General features: G+C 37.0%; 1 protein-coding gene across 1 annotated transcript in view; it reads left to right on the top strand.

The window, feature by feature from the left end:
• MEGF9 (multiple EGF like domains 9) overlaps nucleotides 1–22124 on the top strand; it is an 81335-nt gene that overhangs the window by 40055 nt on the left and 19156 nt on the right. Inside the window, exon 2 of the mRNA XM_032865729.1 lies at nucleotides 958–1159. Within this exon, the coding sequence (XP_032721620.1) occupies nucleotides 958–1159 (202 nt within the window). The remainder of the gene's footprint in view (nucleotides 1–957; nucleotides 1160–22124) is intronic.

Genomic DNA, 22124 nt, shown 5'->3' with positions numbered 1-22124 from the left:
GATTTGTAGCTATTTTGGAATTGGGGCTATTCCTAAACTGTGTACAAGGTTTTATTTTATCTGCAGTTGACTTTACTTGTTTTTCACACGCTCACAACAATTTGTGTTGATACTGTGTCAAACCATGTTGAAAATACTTTCTTGGTAAAATGAGTATAAACAATAGCAAAAACCAAATTCAAGCTGACCTTTAAATACATCTACATTTAAAGGCTAAAGCCAAGGACTTCAAAATATTTTCATCCAAAGAACTCTTTGAAATGTAGCTAAAGGAAAGTTCTTTTTCTAAATCTTAAAACTTAGGAAAGAGAGTCAAACTGTGATTGGTTTTAGCCCACTGATCAGGATGACTGTGTAAACTTTCTCATCTGGGATTATTGTTCATCCTTTCCTTAAAGTTTCAACTCTCCATGAATTCTTTCCTGGGAAGAGTATATTAGCTTATGATTCCAGCTCTAGCATAATTTTGTCTGACGTGAATAAGTGACCGCAGTAAACCATTTGAGCTTTAGACTTGTGCTGCTATATAAAGCGAGTATTCATGGTTTAACATGTTGCCATTTCCAGCATGCGATCTCAGTGCCATGTAGGTAAGAATAGGCCTTTAGAGGTTTCCAGTCCCAGAAAAATGGAATGGTATACAGGATTTCCCCCATTCTCCCCACCCCCCTCTATGGGAGTGTATAGTGTAGGAGGCTAGAAGATAAAGATTACTGGCAAGGACATTGAGAATATTAGCTTCCTAATTATGAGTGATGTATGGTTTTACATACTTGACTGTCTATATTTCCCGTGTTCAATAAATGGGGCAGCAAGTGAATTTGAACCCAAATTCATGTTTTTCCATCCTTACAAAATTGTCATGAACATTAATTAGGAAAAATAAAATAACATTCATTTTATTAAGAAAGCATTAAATCTTAGCTACTGATGTCTCTTCTCTTCTCTCCTTTATAGAATATGCATGTAACTGCTCTCTGGTGGGAAGCCTAGATGTGAATCGCTGCAACCAGACCACAGGGCAGTGTGAGTGTCTGCCACCTTATCAAGGGCTCCACTGTGACACCTGCAGGGAGGGCTTTTACCCGAATCACACTTCTGGGCTCTGTCTGCCATGTGACTGTAGTCCACACGGAGCCCTCAGCGCGCTCTGCAGCAGGTAAGCGGCAGAGGGTGGAGGTGAGGCTATTTTTTCAAGAAAGAGAAAAGGCTCTCGTTCTCAAGGACCAGAGTGGTTTAAATAAAGGGGGAAGGGAGGCATCGGTTTATAAAATATTTCATATACTTGTATCTCCTCACTTTGTGTACTTAATACCAAAATTAAAAAGCCTCTAATTTGCTGATCTAGTTCTTCAAAAGCACCTGGTCACCAATTTTGCTTTGTGATAATTTCTCTAAATTTCATGGAAAAAAATTATTGAGAAAGCAATCTCCTCTTGGAAGTGATAACTTCCTGGCATTTCCAGTGGAAATGTTCTTGTTGTTTATTCACATGCCATTGGATTTTCAGAAAACTTACTCTTTGCTTTATTTTGTCTCTTATCCAAATGCCAGAACTGTTTCTTTGCACATCTGAGGCTTAAAGTTGGTAATATCCTAATATCTCTAACTTTTGGGGAGAAGACTGGTTTCATCAACACAGTTTGGGGAACCAAAACTTGATTAAGTAGGAATTACCTGGAAATTACCTTTAAAATAGTACGTTATTTGGAGACTATTTAATATTGTAAAACAGTGTCCCACCATCTGAGGATTTGCCTTCTACCTCATTGAAAGTAATTATTCTTTGACATTGTATGAGGCACCTAGCTTTTTGTGAACCCCAAGTCAAAAAGCTGAAGAGACAGTGTTATGTGATGATAAAAACATAAGCTTTACAATTAGGCTAACTTGGGTATAGATCCAAGATCTTTTGCCACTTGGAGCTTTGTGCTTTCAGCAAGTTATTTCATTTTTCTGAGCCTCGCTTTCTCCTCAAGTTCATTGTGAAGGTTAAATGGATAAATGCACGTAAAATGCCTAGCACACATCACATAATACATTCTGGTTTGTTTTAATGTCAAAGGAATACTGTTGGCTTAAATGAAGGAATAGTTTTGAAGAACTTTTAGCTCTTTGGCAGAAGTCTCTTTATACAAGCAGTAGTTATCTTGGACGCTTTATAAATCATACTATACACGTGATATGCAATATTGTATCATATCATACCTCTATTAAAAATATGGATGTGAACTTGATTAAGAAGTTTATAATTTTAGGTGCCTGGGTGGCTCAATCGGTTAAGTGCCTGCCTTCAGCTCAGGTCATAATCCCTGGGTCCTGGGATTGAGTTCCGCATTGGGCTCCCTGCTGAGATGGGAGTCTGCTTCTCCCTCTCCTTCTGCCCCTGAACCCCACTCATGCTTTCTCTCTCTAGCTTGCTGTCTCTCAAATAAATAAATAAAATCGTAAAAAACAAAGAGAAGTTTATAATGCAACAATAATCAATGTTTATGATGATTGATATTTTTAGGGAGTTATTTGTTTTAATCTTTGGAACTCTTTTTACATGGGTTTTTAAATCACAGGGATACTAAGTGGCAGAGGAAGAAGTGTCAGTTAGGATTCTAAGCCCAGTGTCCCTATCACCATATTCTGCAGCTTCTATAATGAGAAAACTGATAATCATTCTGTTATTTGAGACTGAGAATATAGTAGTTGCTTATCATTGCTCCCTTTGCTCCCATAAAAACATGCCTGCACAAGTTATCCTTAGAAGGTTCAACTTTCTTACCATTTTACAAGATGAGATTTGGATAAGTTTGCTCATTCTAATATCTAATGGCATGACTACTGCTTCCTTTAGAATGCGATTCTACAAACACATTGTTTTTCTTGAGAACCTTGGAGTGATAAAACAGTGTTTACTTCTAGGCCAAACTGCTTTATTAGAGGAGAAAGAAATAAGGGGAGCATTGAGAAGGAGTTTTAAAAAGTTGGAGAGGAGGAAAAAACAGTATTTTTAAAATTCATGTAATATCTTGCTGTGTCCATTGATCTTTTACACATTATTTCTTTTTAAAAAATATTTATTTATTTTAGACACACAGAGAGAGGTGGCATGTGAGTGGGGGGAGTGGCAGGGGAAAGAATCTTCAGGCCACCTCTCTGCTGAGCATGGAGCCCTACAAGGGGCTCGGTCGATCCTACCACCCATGAGATTGTGACCTGAACTAAAACCAAGAGTTGGATGCTTAAGTGGCTGAGCCACCCAGGCAGCCCTATAAATTATTTCTGATTTTTTCCCCCAACAGTTAATGCCATTAAGTGACATAGGCTAAACACTGTTCTGAAAATAGGTCGTAACTAGAGAGTACTGGAAAAGTGCCTTGGACTAGTAACTCAAAGATCCAGGGCTGGGGTCAGTAAGCTACAGCGGTGAACCAAATCCGGCCCGCTGCTGCTTTTGTAAGTAAAGTGTCATTGGAAAGCAGGTGTACTCCCTTGTTTATATATCATCTGTGATGGCTTTTGTGCTGCCGTGGCAGAGTTGACTCATTGCAGCAGAGACTGTGTGGCCTGCAAACGTAACGTATTTACTGTCTGGGTCTTTAAGAAAAAGTTTGCCAAACCCTGGTTTAGGGTTCCAGTCCTAGTAGATATTGCCGGGTAACCATGTAGCTTTGGGAAAGTCACTTTACTTTTCGAAGGATTTATCTTTTAATTTGTACAGGGGTGGTTATAATTCATGTCCTGTTTCTCTCTTGTATAGAGTTGTTTTGTCTTAAGGATCAAACAAGAAAATTCACGTGTCAATTTTTACAACCCATACTTTCTAGACATATAATAAAAATAATAGTAGATGGGCGCCTGGGTGGCTCAGTGGGTTAAGCCTCTGCCTTCGGCTCAGGTCATGATCTCAGGGTCCTGGGATCGAGGCCCACATCGGGCTCTCTTCTCAGCGGGGAGCCTGCTTTCTCCTCTCTCTCTCTATGCCTGCCTCTCTGCATACTTGTGATCTCTCTCTCTCTCTGTTTCAAATAAATAAATAAAATCTTTAAAAAATAATAATAGTAGAAACCATTTTTTGAGCATATACTTTATGCTAGGTCACTTACATTCATTATCTCATTAATTTTCAAAAAACTCCCTTGAGGAGAGCACTGTCATTTTCCCACTTTGAATATGAGAATTTTGATGTTTAGGGGGTACAGTTAACTTACATAACTTACACACCAAAGCTACCATTCAATTCATTTGAACAAATGTAATAAGCAAGTGCTTATTCTGTGAAGCAGAATGACTTCGTACTTACACAATTGTTTTTCTTAGTAGAAAGGTTCTTGGTATTTAACACCCAAATACCCCAGAATGTTCTTATCTCTCAATTCAATGTGTTTTGGCTGATGGTTATATAAGAAAAATTTGTATTTATATCCCAGAAACTCAATAATGTCATATACAACATTTTAAACAAAATAACATGTGGGAAGTCTTGTATTAAATGCCAGATGTAACTGGGGTAATGTCAGAATGCCATGTAAACAATCTGTAAAGTGCACCACACGTCAACAAAGAGGATGTGCACATGTTACTGCATATTAGGCCCTTGGTGACAACCGTGGGAATTGCTTTGGATCAGGAAGGGACGTCATAGGCATTATATGTCTTAACATGGGAGTTTGCTGCTTATTTATAGGTGTTTTATTGTGTTTTAGTTACACTCTAGAAAGTTGGTTAGTAGTTTTTGGTTGATAGGTAATGGATTGTAATTATTTTCATTTGAAATATTGGAAAATGGGTTTTTTATTGGTGTTTCATGTAGAATACATGATTTTCAGTAATGGATGCTTGATGTTAAGCAGGAGGGAGAAGATACCTGTATTATTATTATTATTACTTGATCTATATGGACTGTTTTCTCTGTGTACCTGATGTACCTATCCTTAGTAGGTCTTTTTTTATGAATAATATGTAATTTTATAATATCTGCATGCAGTCAAAGTATGTTGATTTTTCACATCATTTTACCATCATCTTCTAATTGCCATCGGGAAGGACCTTGTTTCCCCTGCAGCCCTTAAAAGTGATGTCTGTTTTCTCTCTCTTGTTCCTCTTGTCTCAAGACCTGGAGTTGGGGGCGCCTGAGTGGCTCAGTGGATTGAGCCTCTGCCTTCAGCTCAGGTCATGGTCTCAGGGTCCTGGGATCGAGCCCCGCATTGGGCTCTCTGCTCAGCAGGGAGCCTGCTTCCCTTCCTCTCTCTCTGCCTGCCTCTCTACCTACTTGTGATCTCTCTCTGTCAAATAAATAAATAAAATCTTTAAAAAAAAAAAAAAGACCTGGAGTTGGAGTAGATAATCTTCCTTGCTCCTCATTGCTGCTTGCAGAGTGCTCTCCCTTCTCCCTTTCTAAAACCCTGTGTCTGAAGCTCTTAGCAGCAGAGCATGCTGTTCTACTCTGTGTTGCTGTTCCCCTACCAGGAACCACCCCTGATCTCTTATCCATGGCTCACTGTTGTCTCTCTGCCATGACATCTGTCAAAATCCTGGATGATTTCAGTACTATAGACGATCTCAATGCTTTGGCCTTTCAGTTTCTTGACCTCTCTTCCAATAAGCCTTCCTCCTTGCTCCCAATATCTTTATTTGTTTTACTTGCCCTATTTCTTGATTGTCTATGGCCCCAATTTAGGCATATTAATTTTTTGAGATAAATCCATAATCTTTTTCTATGGGTTACTACAGAGTAATATTTAATTTAAAAAATTTTAACAGTGGTATTTCAGAATGTCAGGCAATTTGTCAGAACAAATAGCATATCACTGAAGTCCTTTAAAAACCTGTAATCAAAGGAAGTCTTTAGAAAGAAGGTTTGGGAGTTCTAAATACAGCTGTAAACAGTGCCTTTCTCACTACCAGAAAGGAAGTTAAATTGACATAAGACCAGAAGAACAGAAATGGGAAGTTGCAGGACTATGTACTTTGGCAAGAACATGTGGGTGAACTATGAAGAAACACCTCTGTGTTCTGCTCTGCTATAAATTATATGAGTTAAGGAAAAAGGAAATTGTAGGCAAGTAGCGTATGTGTAGTAGAAAGGAAGTGGAATCTGAAATCAGTGACTTTGATTCTATTCTTATTTTAGCCCCCTACTAACTGTATAACCTTCATACTTATGGAATATAAGGAATAACATGGAGGACATTGGGAGAAGGAAGGGAAAAGTGAAGGAGGGGGAATCGGAGGGGGAGAGCCTATGAGAGCCTACTTCGAGAAACAAACTGAGGGTTTAGAGGGGATGGGGTGGGGCGATGGGTTATACGTAAACAATGAATCTTGGAACACTACATCAAAAACTAATGATGTACTATATGTTGACTAACATAATATAATAAAAAAATTAAAATTAAAAAAATTAGATATCTGACCTCTCTGAGCCTCAGTGTTTTCATCTGTAAATTATATATATGACTTGAAAGATTTTTGTGAGACTTGAATTGTGTGTGTCTGCATGTGTGTGTGTGTGTGTGTGTGTGTGTCCCCACTTACCTTATGACTGGCACATAGATTCAGCTCAATAACTCCCTAGAGGTTGAGTCTATTTTTTTTTTTAAAACATGATGAATTGAATTGGTGACTCATCAAAGAGGAGGATTAAGTCCACCTGTGTTGTGTATGAGGAGGGATTGGGGTATTTGTTTTTGTTGGTAGGCTAAAGAAGAAATTGTTCATTCTAACAGGAAAAAAAAGTTTAAATTATTTTCCTCCATTTTCACAAACATGTTAAACCTCTTAAAATTGGACAATCTATATTTTCTTTTTTAAGAGGTGAGGAGAGAGAGAGAGAGAGAGAGACAGAGTATAAGTGTGGAGGGGCAGAGGGAGAGGAAGAGAATCTTAAATAGGCTCTACGTCCAGCTTGGAGCCCAATGCGGGGCTTCATCTCACAACCTGAGATTATGACTCGAGCAAAAATCAAGAGTTGGATGCTTAACCAGCTGAGCCACCAGGCACCCCAACAATCTATATTTAATAATAATAATAATAATAATAGTTAAAGTTAATCAAACACATGCTAGGCACTATCCTAAGCCCTTCATTTGCATGTAACAGTTGATTTAACCCCTATAGCAACTGTATCAGCAAGCGCTATTATTATAATTCTCATTTGCACAGGAAAAAAAATTGGAAGCTAGGTAAATTGCCTAACTTATGAGTAATAACCAGTAAGTGAAAGTGTTGGGATTGAAACATTTGTAACTTGGAACTAGAGTTTGGGATATATTAGATTTTACATACTAAAATTACCTAAGTTGTATGTTAGATTATAAGATTGTTAACTCACAAAGAGGAGCAAAAATTCTGGAGTAAAACAATATTGCTTTTGCTCTTGTCTAGAAACCTGTAACCTATGCTAGACTAAAGGGCGCAAAACTACTAGAAGACAATACAAAACAGTTTATAAATGCATGCTGAATTTTTAGGTCAAATAGTTTAGAGCGAGAAAAGAATAAACTGAAGTAATAAGGGAAAAGGCTTTCCAGAGGAGGTGGGAACTGAGATGCGCCTTCTAAATTATGATTTGGGAAGGCAGAGGGCTGAGAAGAAGACCTTATCAGGAGGAAAAAACCATGCAGATTAAAGTGAATTTCCTAAGATTATACAATGAGATGAGAAATCTGAGCTCTTAACACCGACTCAAAATTCTTTTCTGTTTCCACCTCCCTGTTCTCTTTTTAAAAACAAATCGAAGTAGAAGAGTGGACTCAATTCTATCCTGATTCTCTTGTACATCCAATACTCATGGACCAAATAGCTGGCTTCTAAAAAATTCATCTCCCTGTTCTTTATGCCCCTATATTTTCAGTGGGAGTTGCACTAGTGAGGGTAGAACTTGGCTATGGGAGCCAGATGTGGGTTGAGCAACGTCTTTATGTGCAAACACAAAGTCCTTTATGTACTGACAGATGGCCACCCCCTCACAGCACGATTGATGTTCCAACCTGTTTAATTGGGAGGGAGTCAGTCTACGATATCTTTTCATTTTTGCTTTTGCAGTGCATTTCTAATGTTTTCCTGATTTATATTTGGACATATGTTTAATAAGTGAATGAAGAAATCACATAACATTTTATCTCAAAAAATCAGCTTGCCCGGTGAGAGCTTGTATCTCTTACTACAGCCCTTAAAATATTGTCAGGGTTGGCTTTATATGGAGGCAAGTATATAATGATTTGAGATTTTTAAAATGCATCTATAGTAGGTCAGTATGTTAGGTGCATCATTATAGACTGTCTCTGTAAGATAACAAAGAAGTTCTGCCGTGGTGTAATATCCTTTTACATAAAATCTGTGGTTGCTGCCATACCCTGAGTGTATTTTGAAATATTTATTATTTTGCATCTTAACTATGGGAATATGCTCCAGGACAGAGGGCAAAATTTTACTCATGAAGTCAACTTATAATGAAATAAATGTCAAATAGAAAGATGGTAAACCTCTGAGGCACACATTCACATGGGACTCAGATAAATCATCGCTTGTGTCATAATTGGGAGTAACAGCTGCTTGTGTAAACTCTTCTTTATTACTTTGCATATAATTCTGGGAGATATAGAAAAAGTTATTTGATTACTGGAAACAATTAACAATTGAGGAAAGCTGTGTCATTTTATTCATTCATTCATTTCATTCAATAAAGGCATTGCCCTTGCCAACTCTGTGTCCAAAGACATTATCCCTGTGCTTATGGCACTTATTGTCAGTGGAAAGACAGAGCATGGGATATCTTTCCATCTTTTTGTGTCTTCCTCAATTTCTTTCATAAGTGTTCTGTAGTTTCTAGAGGTTAGATCCTTTACGTCTTTAGTTAGGTTTATTCCTAGGTATCATACTTACGGTTTTTGTTGCTATTGTGAATGGAATTGATTCCTCAGTTTCTCTTTCTACAGTTACATTGTTAGTGTACAGAAAAGCAACTGATTTGTGTGCATTGATTTTGTATCCTGCCACATTGCTCAATTGCTGTATGAGTTCTAGTAATTTGGGGTTGGAGTCTTTTGGGTTTTCCAGATGCAGTATCATGTCATCTGCAAGGAGAGTTTGACTTCTTCTTTGCCAATTTGGATGCCTTTTATTTCTTTTTTGTTGTCTGATTGTTGAGGCTAGGATTTCTAGTACTGTGTTGAACAATAGTGGTGAGAGTGGGCATCCCTGCCCTGTTCCTGATCTTAAGGGAAAAGCTGAGAATTATATTTCTGTGGGCTTTTCATAGATGGTTTTTATGATATTGAGGAATGTTCTCTCTACCCCTATACTCTGAAGAGTTTTAATCAGAAATGGATGTTCTATTTTGTCAAATGTTTTTTTCTGCATCAATTGAGAAGGTCATATGGTTCTTGTTTTTTCTTTTATTGATGTGCTCTACCATGTTGATTGATTTGCAGATGTTGAACAACCCTTGTGGAAAGATAGAAACACAAACAAAATATGAGTATTCAGAAAAGTGCACAGGAGATTCAGGGAAGTGTTGAGTGAAAAAGTTGCATTTAAATTGAGACCTGAAAGAGGAGTAGAAATTTGTATGAAATAGCAAGGCATCTTCAGTAGAATGCAAGTGTCTCACTAGTTCTCAAAGGCAAGAACGCTTGTTAGTGGTAGAAAAAAAGGGTTGAAGGAGAGTGGGAAATGATGAGATGAGACTTTTTCTGTTTACTGTTGTATCTTTAACACCTAGAACAGTGCCTGGCACAAAGTAGATTCAGTAAATACTTGACGAATGAATAGAATGAATGAATGAATGAATGAAGAATAAGAAGGACCAGACCATAAAAGGCCTAATTTTATCCATTGAAGAGATGCAAATTTTATCCATTGAAGAATATCAAAAAAGGAGTGATGTTGGATTTGCTTTCAAGAAAAATCACTCTGGGGCACCTGGGTAGCTCAGTGGGTTGAGCCTCTGCCCTTGGCTCAGGTCATGATCTCAGGGTCCTGGAATCGAAGCCCGCATTGGGCTCTCTGCTCAGCAGGGAGCCTGCTTTCTCTCTCTCTGCCTGCCTCTCTGCCTACTTGTGATCTCTTTCTCTGTCAAATAAATAAATAAAAATCTTTAAAGAAAAATCACTCTGTCAGAAATCTGGTGGATAAAAGAGAGTGAGCTCAGGGGAGGAGAGTGAAACTGGACACTGGCATTGGTATTGGCAATGGTACAAGAGAGAAGGGAACCAATATAACAGGTATTTGGAGAATAAAATGTGACAAGGCTAGTTATTTGTTGGTACATATGGAGTAAGGGGGAGAGCAATAGAGATGACTCCCATGTTTCTTTCTGGCTTGGGCACATGAGTGAAGAGATATTCCATTAACTAGATAAAGAATACAGGAAACTTAGCAAGTTGGAGGGAGATGATGATGTTAGGGTTCAAATGTGTTCATTTTGAAGTGATTATGAGATATTCAGATAGAGATATCTGATAAGATAGGTGCATATCCATTGTGTAACAAACTCAAGAAATTTTCTAGGATATTCTTCTGCTATTCCTTTGGAAAATAGATCAGAGCCTTACAGCTTTAATTTTATTTAAAAATAATTTTATTCTGTATCCCAGTTACCATTCTGGCAATGGTATGAATATCTAGTTTAAATTATCTTTTTTAAATTCACTTTTGTGTTTTTTTCCTTGAAGGTTGAATTTTAAAAGGTAGCTGTCTTAGTCAAAAGCAGGTAATTGACCCCCTTATCCTATCATGATTAATTTGTTTCAATAAATGTTCATAAAGTGCCAATGGCTTATGTGTTAGAAGATATTTTAAGCACATTACACCAAGTATCCTGTTAAGTTCATGGAAAAAGAAATTAGATTAAAATTTGAATGTTAACAAATGGCTAGACAGGGCTCACTCAGAAAAAGGCACCAAGAGCATTGAATTTAAGTGTAAATAATGTATGTCTATTACAGTTTAGATGGCTCTGTGTGTTTTTCAGTACACTTCTATTTTAAATCCTCCATTCAATACAGGGCTTGTTCTGCTTTCCTGGTCTTCTAATTATTAACTAGATAACAGCTGTAGTCAAATGAATGGAAAAAAACACAACACATCTTTCTTCCAGCTATTGGTGACCTTTGAGAACATGAAAATAACATGTCACAGTGAGTTGGTATAGTGGCTGTTGATCAAATAGGGTATTTTCCCTAACCCATGATGCAGACTCTTCTACTTAATTATTTTATTTAAGCCACATTTAGGCCAGTTTGAGATTTTTGAAAGAAATATTTTAAAGCTTAAATTTAGTTATTGATAATGTTAAAAGTTCATTTGTTTGGTTTCTGCTGAGAGACTCTCCCAAATATGTAGATGTATATATGCTAATAATACAAATAATCATGTTCATACAAATTGCAGTATTTGGTATCAGGGTGCTTATATAACAAATTATGTGCAGGATACTTTACTAGACCTTGTGGGGAATAAAAGATTAGTAAGACAATGGGTCTTATTCCAAAAGAGCTTCCTGTCTAGGAAGGACACTAAAAAAGTATAGAAATAATTATAATAGGAAGTAAAAATTGACAGACATCATAAACTATAAGGGTAAATTAGTAAGGGGATTAAGAATCTGGGTGATCTCACTTATAGCTGAAAATATCAGAGATTATTTCATTGAAGAGATAGCTTTTGACCTCAGTTTTGAAGATAGGAAAGGATTAGGCTTACAGAAGTGGACAAGGTGGGAAAGGATGTTAGAAAACAGGAAAGAGGAAGATTAATGTCTCAGAGATGTGCTTACACAGGATGTAAGGTGGAAGAGAAGTGGGGGCAGAGGAGATAAATCTGGCAAGTCCTGCTAAGGTCAGGTCACAGAGGGCCTCAAGGGCCAGATAAATGATTTGGCTTTTATTCATGATGCAATTTTTAAGCAGAAGAAAGATCAGCACTGTGTCCTAGCAGTACTAGAATGGATGGATATAAGCAGGGGACAATTAGAGGCAGGATGAAAACTAGTGAGGGCCAAAATTAGGATAATAATTAGAGAGAAAATTGACAGTGGGCAATAGTGAAATGGTGATGTGCCCCATGATACCAGGGTTTCTGTGCATAATTGCCTAGCAAGTTTATGATTTTTTGCGCTACTACATATCCACAAATCTAAAGGTAGTTTGTATTTCTAAATTGTATTTAAGGAATCGCTCAGCCCAGGGTTCCTTCTCAGGCCCATATTCTCTCCCTGTGTTCCCGTTCTGCCTTTGTTACAGGCTGCGGGGACTGAATCTGCTTTCCTACATGCTTCAGTAGCTGCTGCCATGCACTGCATTGCATGGCATTTGATCCCCCTGAGCCTTGCTGCTGAGCGTCAAGCAGGGTCCCCACACCCATGTTCTTTCTGTGCAGCTAAAAATAATTCCAAGGGCCCTTTAGCTTATGAGAGTTTAAAAACTATTAATCTTTGTAGAAAGGCCTGTGGGGGTAGCCAGTATAATAGATATGGGAAAGTTGAGTGGTTATATAAATGGCAGACTTTTCCACAAGCAAGGTTCAGATGTAGGCACACCTCTCTTATTTTCCCACTTGTTACTCTGAGACTCATATGCCTCAGTAGCAACCCATTTTCCTTTTGAGGCAACCCATTCTCCAACAATTAATTACTCATTTTCCAATAACTCTAAGAGTTAGTCCTCTGATGCTAAGTATCAAGGGAACGGGATTCTGAACAGTTCACTGCCATTACCGGCTCTCACTCCTGTATGGCATTGCCAGGTTGGACAACCTGACAGATGATATAATGATGTAATGATGCTTTCACTGTTCCAGATCCTTAAAGAGGCCAGAGCAGTTCTTTGAGGGAGGATGAACCCACTCCTCAGTGCCAAGTTCTTTCAAGGAGGCTCTACATTAGGGCTCTAGAGTTCTAGATCTTAACAGTCAGCTCCTTCGGTTTATACATGCAGCTTTATCTCAGTGTGCAAGCCAGTTCCAAGTGTTCTAGTTGAGGACTTTCTGTAGAATCTTTCACCTAACAAACCCCAAGTCTCCCTCCCTCCCCAATAACAAAGTTCTTGCTAAACTTTTGTCTCAGGACACTGGGGCCTGTTCACTCTGTACTGACACAACTAAAGAAGCCTAAACAAGTGATTCTTCACCCAGATGGAAAAATCTGCTTCAAGATTATTTTCTCTTTCTGCCCAAATGGCAAAGCTGTTGCAAAGTTCTCTTGCTAAGGAAGGAAGAAACCACAATTTAATCTCTAGTTAAGCATCTCTCAGGACATTTTACTACACTTAAAGAGTGTAAAAATCTTATAAACACATCATGCTTTTCTGTCCTAAAATTTGACTTCTTTCTCAGATGAAATTATCACACAAGTTGGCAAATAATATTAACATTATTACTACCACCATCAACCCCAGAATGAACAGTATTAACATTTATGAATGTTTGCTCTGTGCCAGGCTAAGTGCTTTATATATTCTAACTTATAAGGATAAAACAACAACTGACTGAAGTGGAACTAGTCTCATTTCACAGATGAAGAAACTGAGACTTGAGTAATTTGCTCCAAAACAGATAACTAGTAAGTGACAGAAACAAGTGAAACCAATACCTGACTATACTGCCTTTATTGTATCAATTGAGTTTATTAATTGAGTGTTTTATTGAGTGTTTATTAATTGAGTGGCTGAACCTCTGCCTATTTTCTAAATATACCTGGTAACCGTTCTAAGTTTAGCTACTATACAGACAGATTCTTAGCATGAAGAGTTATCATTTGAGTGATCAAGATAACATCATCAGTGATAAGTCATGTATATAGTGTCGTGTATCCCCTAATATAATGCAGTGAATGAGAAGGGCATGTTACCTCTGAGATAGTCTTTGCTAAAATTCCTAATTTCAGTCTAATTACGATGAAACGTCAGACAAGCCCAAATTGAGGAACATTTTACAAGATAACGAACCAGTACTCTTCAAAAGCTTCAAGGTTATAAAAGACAAGGGAAGACCAAGAAACTGTCAGAATGGAGGAAGCTAGGAAGACATGCCTGTAGACAAACGTAAGATATTATCTTAGATTAGTTCCTGGAACAGAAAAAGGACATTAATGTAAAAATTAGGGAACTCTGATAAAGTCATAGTGTAGTTAATAGTATTATAGCACAGTTAATTTTCAGTTTTGATGAATATACCATGGTTATATAAGAAGTTAACCTTAGGGAAGTTGGGTAAATAGTGTATAAGAACTCCCTGTACTATCTTTACACTTTTCTTTACATCTAACATTATTTAGAAATAAAAAGTTGATAGAATTATTATTTAGAGCAGTCAGTCAAGAGAATATGGATAGTATTACTGTCTTATGATGAAGATGTAGCTGGCCCTAGTGATAATTCTTAGTCTTAGGTGCAGACAAGGAATCACAGTGAGGAAATTAACTGACTTTGCTGGCATGGAGATCTGCCACTTTAGATGTATGGCATTGTGGTTAGAATATACAATCCAATTCATAGCCTGTTTTAATGTTTTAAGTATTTTTTTCCTATAAAGTTTTAAAAGAAAAGCTTCTAAATCTTATGTTAGTAGACTTAGGCTGAAATAGAAGGATGCTTTTTTCCACAGAGAAGGCTTTGTCTTCCCCTGTGTCCCCTGAAAGAAAATTAAATCAGCATGACTTGTTCCATCTCAAATGGGGATTTTTTATAGCAAGAAATATGTTTCCTAGAGGGTAGAGCGAATATGGGACTATTCATCTTTTTTCTCCTTGGATTTGATTTCCACTCAAAATACCTAAATTTGTCAATTCCAAAGAGAGATCTTGACTTGAAGTTTCTCTAGATTTCCTATAAAAAAGATACAAATGCTTTAGCCATGATTATTTTGACATTCAAAGTATATAGGGCTAGTTTAAAAAATTATCAATTCCATGATTATGGTTCTTTATATATTAAATGAATTCTGTGGTATGGTATATTCCATGTGTTTCAACAGTGAGGGTATTTCAGGCTTGCTCCTGTTTTTATAAATTCAGTAGGTTTCTAAGTAATGTTAATAACTAATACCTGAACTAGTATTCTCGTCTCCTGTACATTTTCTCATTTGATTCTAACAACAACCCTTAGAACCCTGAGTTCTAAGTAGGTAGGGTAAGGATGAGGTAGGTAAGGATGATTTTTAACAAATTACTAATGAGAAGTAATAATTGAAAGGTTGGAGCCCAAGCTTGGACATTTGTTAAATACCAGAGCAAGAGCGTGGACTCAAGCTCTTCTGACAACTTATCTCATGTTCTTTCTGTTACCTTCAACTCCCATGGCGCTCAGTTTTGGGTTAGTATATACTTCTAAGCTTGAGGTCAGAAGTTCTTAGTCTATGAAGGGGGAAATGCAGGAAATATAATGGTGGGTATGTATTTTTCTATGGAGAAGGTCTATAAGATTAAATAGATTCTCAAAGAGATCTGGGATGTCATCAAATTTAAATTTTCTTCTAAATGCTGTACAGGAAGGTCATAGACATTCCTCTCACACTGCCAAAAGCGTAATAAAAGACATGGCTTATATTGTCAATGACAGAAGCCCTTCCTTCCTTTCTGCCAATTCCTAACACATACCTTGTGACCATTTCCTTAATTAAGTTTTACTTTTGCTGATCCTGAATTGATTACTTAAAGAGTGCTAAGGTAGAATACAATGTCCAGTAAAAGATATTATAGATATTTGAAAGAAGAGTTTTTACAGGAAAATATATTCGTTTTTTTGACTACACTGTTCACCTACGGAAGCTGCATAATGCAGGAGAGACAGCAGAAAGAACAGAAGGAAATTAACATTTGATGAACACCGTTTAACCTCTGTTCTTGATGCTTTACACATACAACCTCTCTGACTTCTCAGAACAACTTAGCTGTCTTGCTCTTAGAGGTTGAGTTACTTAACAATATGGCATAATTAATAAATGGCAGAGCTTAGATTTGGGCCCAGGTCTGTCTGATTCCAAGGCTCTCCCCACTGCACCCTAAAATAGAAGGGCAAGATTAGATACGGCGGTGTGAGTCTCAGTGTCAGTAAAGGTCTAGGTATGGGTGAGCATGATTGATCAACCTAAGGAGTGGCCCATGGAGACATAAATCTAGAAGTCAGATCTTCTACAATGAAATTCAATACTGTATAGAAGAAGTCAACTTGAAGTGTTGAGAGCATCCATAGAGAATCATTTGAAAGTCAGGAATTAGGACATTATAAATATCAAAGTTGAGTCCACTTGCCTTGTTGGGGCTTAAATGGCAGACATTTGACATGTGGGAGATCTGAAAGCAAGTGTTGTGAACCTAGTCATCGGGGTAGGAAGTGGTGAGGCACAGCCACTGGGACAAGGAGCCAGACATCAGGAAACTAGGGACAGTAGTTGTAATTCAGCCATTGAGAATATAGGGGACTAAAGTCAAAGGAACCAGTAGCAGATGAGACTTAATGACAGTTCACTGAGGTTGACTGCCTTAAGTACCCTCTTCTTAGATCAGAATTGATATCAAATTAAGGGGTAAGCACTAAGTGCAGAGATGGAAATCAAGCAGCTTTACCAGTCAGGGCTTGGGATTAAAAAGTAGAGTGAAGCAAGTATAGTGACATTTTTCCAGATAATCTAGTACAGTGGTTCTTCAAGTATGGTCCCCAGATCAATATCAGCATAACCTGGGGATTGGTTAGAAATGTAAATTCTTGGGCCCAACCCCTGACCTACTGAATCAGAAATTCTGAGATAGGGCTTAACAATCAGAACCACTGATCAATCTGTTGATGCCCCAAAATCTAATATATACAGAAGAAAACCAGAAGTAATTATGAATAGGCTTATTTGAGGCATTCCAGTCTCTGCTCTTTATTTATATAAGGTTATATAAGCTAAAGAGGCTTTTTTATAGGGTCATAATAGAAAATTGGGGTTAAGCAAAACAGACTTATCTTTGTGGGCTAGTAAATTATTTTTTTCCCTTTCTGCTCTTCTTCGTCCTTTAAAAAACAAATCCAAGGGATCAATGTCTTACAACGTTGACTGGCCCATCATGGACCAGTCAGTCATTAAATGACTCATTTTGCTCACCTAAATAAATATCCTGTTTCTAAGATTCTAAGAGGTTTATTTAAATGTAATATAAAATATTAAATAGGCTAAATTGAAGACAAGTATTGTGCTCAGAAAGCATCATAAATTAATGAAGGAAACACATAGATTTTGAGCCAAATTACACAATCATTACATGAGAAAGTTTAAGTGTCTATCATGTGCCAGGTACTGTGGTAGGCCCTGGGAATATAGCAGTGGAAACAAACAAACAAATAAAACCCTCTGATTTCATAGAACTGACATTCTAGATGGGGAGAGAGATAATAAAAAATAAAATATATATTCTATTAAATAGTAAGAGATATTACAGTTTTAGATGGTGTGGCTGGTAGAGGCCTTGTTGAGAATATGACATTTGAATAAATAACAAAAAGAAGTAAGGGGGTATGCCATGTAGAATCCCCTGGCTGAAGGGTTTTGCCAACAGAAAGGACAGCGAATACAGGGTCTCTCATGAAGGAACATACACAGCCCATCTGAGCAACAGTAAGGCAAGTGTGGCTGAAGTGATGTAAGTGGGGAGAAGGGATTAGGGGAGTACTGGGTAAAAAGCAAAAAATATGTATAGATACTGAGAATACTGTTCTTTCAACATATCTATATTTTTCAAAAATTTTATATGAAAAACTTAGGGGAAGTAAAGCTGTAGTAATTAAGAGAGTTTCGTTTGGTTCAGGGATAGACAAATAGATAAATAGAACAAAAACAAAGACCCAGAAATAACCCATGTATGGAACGATATTTGACATGTAGTTGAGGAGGTACTAAAGCTTAGGGATAAGCTTCAACAGTACTAGTAACGTAGTAGCAGTACTTATACAATTTTTACTATGTGTCAGACACTGTTCTGCATGCTTAACAAATACTAACTAAATTAATCTTCACAACACACTTGTGAGAGTGAGAGATTATTTTCTTCATTTTACAAGTGAGGAAACTGAAGCGGGAAGTTGAGGTAATTTACTTATGGTCAAATGACCAGTAAGTGGTAAAACCAGGATTTAAATCCAGGTAGTCTAGCTCCAGTGTTCACACCTTAACTACTTTGTTAAACTGTAAAACTTATACAAAAGACAAGCCTCCAACTGAGAGAAAATAATTGTAGCACATTATACTGACAAGAGAGTAATTATTCCAGGAATAAAGGATATCTATAAATCAATGTCAAAAATACTCAGGGGAAAACAGTGTAACTTTGTATGGTGACAGGTAGTAACTAAGCTTATTGTGGTGATGGTTTTGCAATGTAAGTAAGTATCAAATCATGTTGTATACCTGAAACTAATATGATATAACAATTATCCTTTTGTAAAAAAGAATGGTTGGCAGACTCTTCATAGACCTGGGTTCTAATTCTGATTGCCCTCTGGGTGTGTGACCTTGAAAATTGAGTCATTTCATGTCATGGAAGCTGTATTGTTTGGGGATGTTGAGTATCCCCAATTTGACCAGATAGAGTGCTACTAAAATTTGGAAGGTACTTAAGTAGTTTTAACTAGTGTTCACTAGTTAATAGGGATTATTATTGAAATAGGGATTATTATTACTTTTTCAGATGTGAAAACTTAATTTGCTCAACAATCAAACAGCTAGAAAGTGGCAAAATTGAGACTTAATGAATGTCACAGAATTATCATAAGAACGAAAGTAACTAATGAATATATAAATATTGTGGTATGCACTTTATTTATATTCCCCCCGGTAGAACTCAGTAGGTGTTAATATTGCCCCTGACTACTTCATTCCCTACAGGGTTTAGAACTCAAAAGCTTCAGACTTAGGTAAAAAGGACTTGGTCCTTGATACTGTCAGTATCAACATTTTGAATTAAACAGGTTTTTTTGTTTCTTATTTGGAAACTAAGCCACCACTTATGCAGTCATTTCTGTGAGAAAATGAGTTCTAAATTCAAGGCACTACAAGTTCAGTTAATTTTTGGAACACAGCATATACACAGATCAAGTGTTAATAATTACCTGTTCAGGTTAGTATCCAAAATATATGAAGACTGTATAAAACTCAATACCCCAAAAACAAATAATCCAATTAAAAAATGGGGAGAAGACACGAATAGACATTTTTCCAGAGAAGACATCAGATGGCCAGCCGGCACATGAAAAGATGCTCAACATCACCCATCATCAGGGAAATACAAATGAAAACTACAGTAAGATATCACCTGACACCTGTCAGAATGGCTAAAATCAACAACACAAGAAACAAGAGGTGTTGGCAAGCATGTGGAGAAAGGGGAACCCCCTTGCACTGTTGGTGGGAATGCAAATCGGTGCAGCCACTCAGGAAAATAGTTTGGGGTTCCCTCAAATAGTTAAAAATAGAACTAACCTACAACCCAGTAATTGCTTGGGTATTTACCCAAAGAATACAAAAATAACTAATTCAAAGGGATGCATTGACCCCGATGTTTATTTTTTTGTTTGTTTAAAGATGGACATATTAGAGTCTCAGCAAGGTTTGACTTTATTTTATTTTTTAAAGATTTTATCTATTTGACAGAGTGAGAGAGCACAAGCAGGGGGAACAACAGTGGGAGAGGGAGAAGCAGGCTCCCCACTAAGCAGAGAGCCCTACATGGGGCTTGATCCTAGGACCCTGCGATCATGACCTGAGTCAAAGGCAGACGCTCAACCATCTGAGCCACCCAGATGCTGCTTTATATGCTGTTTATAGAAGCATTACCTACAATAGCCAAATTATGAAAAGAGCCCAGGTGTCCATTGATGAATGGGTAAAGGAGATGTGGTGTGTGTGTATGTGGTGTGTATATAAACACACATAAACACATACACATACAAATGCAGCAGAATATTTCTCAGCCATCAAAAAAAATGAAATCTTGTCATTTGCAACAACATGGATGGAGCTAGAGAGTATTATGCTAAGTGAAATATCAGAGAAAGAAATACCATATGATTTCATTTATATGTGAATTTTAAGAAACAGAACAAGTGAGCAAAGGGAAAAGAGAAAGAGAGGCAAACCAAGAAACAGACTCTTAACTATAGAGAACAAACTGATGGTTACCAGAGGGGAGGTGGGGGGATGGGTGAAATTTTTGATGGGTATAAGGGAGTACACTTGTGATGAGCCCTGAGTGTTGTATGGAAGTGTCGAATCACTAAATTCTACAGCTGAAACTAATATTACACTGTATGCTAAGTAGTTGGAATTTAAATTTAAAAAAACTATTTTTAAAAAATATCCTTTCATTAAGCAAATCTTTAACAAAGGTTACAAAAGGATACAATGTTAATGTGTTTGAGGGCCATCTTCAGAAAGATGGTATCGGGACATGCTTTTTCTTTTTTCTTTTCAAAATGACTTTTGAAATGCAGAAATCTCTATCAAATAATGGAGTAATTGTGAAGGTTTGAGTATTCTTTTTTTATTTAAGATTTTTATTTATTTGAGAGAGAGAGAGCAGGAGAGCACAGGCAGGGAGAGCGGCAGAGGGAGTGAGGAGCCGGATGTGGGGCTCTATCCCAGGACCCTGAGGCCATGACCTGAGCCAAAGGCCGTCACTTAACCAACTGAGCCACCCAGGCGCCCCAGGGTTTAAGTATTCTTATGGCCATATTTATTCCATTCAAAAAGTGAAGGAAACAAGAAATAATTTTCCTAGTTGAATTAAGGTAAGCCTTCCCAAGTTATGGCTCTGGAAATACACTTTTTATTTTTTTGCCATTAACTTTTATTTCTGACTTTTCAAATAAGCTTTTAAATTTGATTTTAGTATGATTGGCTATCAGGAAATATTTTTACACTTAGGCAATACCCTTTTGAGTGTTAAGAATTTCTGTCTGAATATGGATTTCTAAGAATATTTTAGACTATTTGCCCGCAAAAATACAAGGAATGTTTAGTATAATAGCCCAATGTTTTCAACAATAAAGCTATCCTTTTTTTTCTCCAGCAAAGGAGCTTTGCTCATTGCATCATGGTCTTTTCTATGATTGTAGAAAGACAGAGGAATGCTAAATGCAGATTGTCTTTTGCCAAAATGTCCAATTACTGAGTTTCTTTCATAACCAAAGGAGAAACTATTTTTACTACCTTTACAAAATCATGACACAAACATGAAGTTAAGAATTGCTAATAACTTCACTTTCATTGTTTTCCCATATAAAGACTTTTTTCTAGTTAGATCAACTTTTCCCAGCTTCTTTTTAATATTATATTATTTTTAATATATCAAGAGAGCTTATAATCAACAATTTTCTGTTAATTGCATACTGTGTTTTAACTAGTGGTTCAGTCTCTTTCTACACTAAATTGTTTATATTATTTTATTTTTTTCAAGATTTGTATTTATTTACTTGAGAGAGAGAGTGAGTGAGAGAGCACGGACAGGGGGAATGGCAGAGGGAGAGGGAGAAGCAAGCTCCCTGCCGATGACACAGGACTCAGTCCCAGGACCCTGAGATCGTGACCTGAGCTGAAGGCAGATGCTTAACTGACTGAGCCATGCAGACATCTCTGTACTAAATTGTTGTTAGTTATTAAAGATAGAAGAAAAAATTGATACCTTTTATTATCCATTTTTTCTGTTTCTTGTTCTTCCCATATCAGAGTGCCAACATGTAAACTGTGTGAGGAAGAAGGAAAAGCAAGGCTTCTGAATAACCATAAATAAATTTCTCCTAATCAGAACTGTATCTTTTTAGTTATTCTATGACTTCTTAAGTTCAGATTGATAACATGATATCTAAAGATATGCCATGCACATGTCATTTATATCTTATAACTTGTAGGAAGAAAATAGACAATGTTTTTGATAACACAAAACTTGCTGAGAGATTTGACAACTTAGAAAAAAATTAAAAGCAATTAGCTAGTTTGTACAAAAACACATCAAGTCTCACTGATTTAAGTCCTGCCTTATGTAGGCTTTTTCAGATGCTTTCCCTTTTCAATTTTATTATTTTTGAAAAAATTTTTAAAAGATTTTATTCATTCATTTGAGAGAGAGTGAACGCCCATGAGTGGAGGGTGGGGGCAGAAGG

The sequence above is a fragment of the Lontra canadensis genome, unplaced genomic scaffold (genome assembly GCF_010015895.1).
Source record: "Lontra canadensis isolate GAN:19392208 unplaced genomic scaffold, GSC_riverotter_1.0 scaffold30, whole genome shotgun sequence".
In the NCBI taxonomy this organism is placed as follows: Eukaryota; Metazoa; Chordata; class Mammalia; order Carnivora; family Mustelidae; genus Lontra; species Lontra canadensis.
The sequence above is the reverse complement of the archived record's forward strand: the minus strand, read 5'-3'. Positions and strand labels throughout refer to the sequence as shown.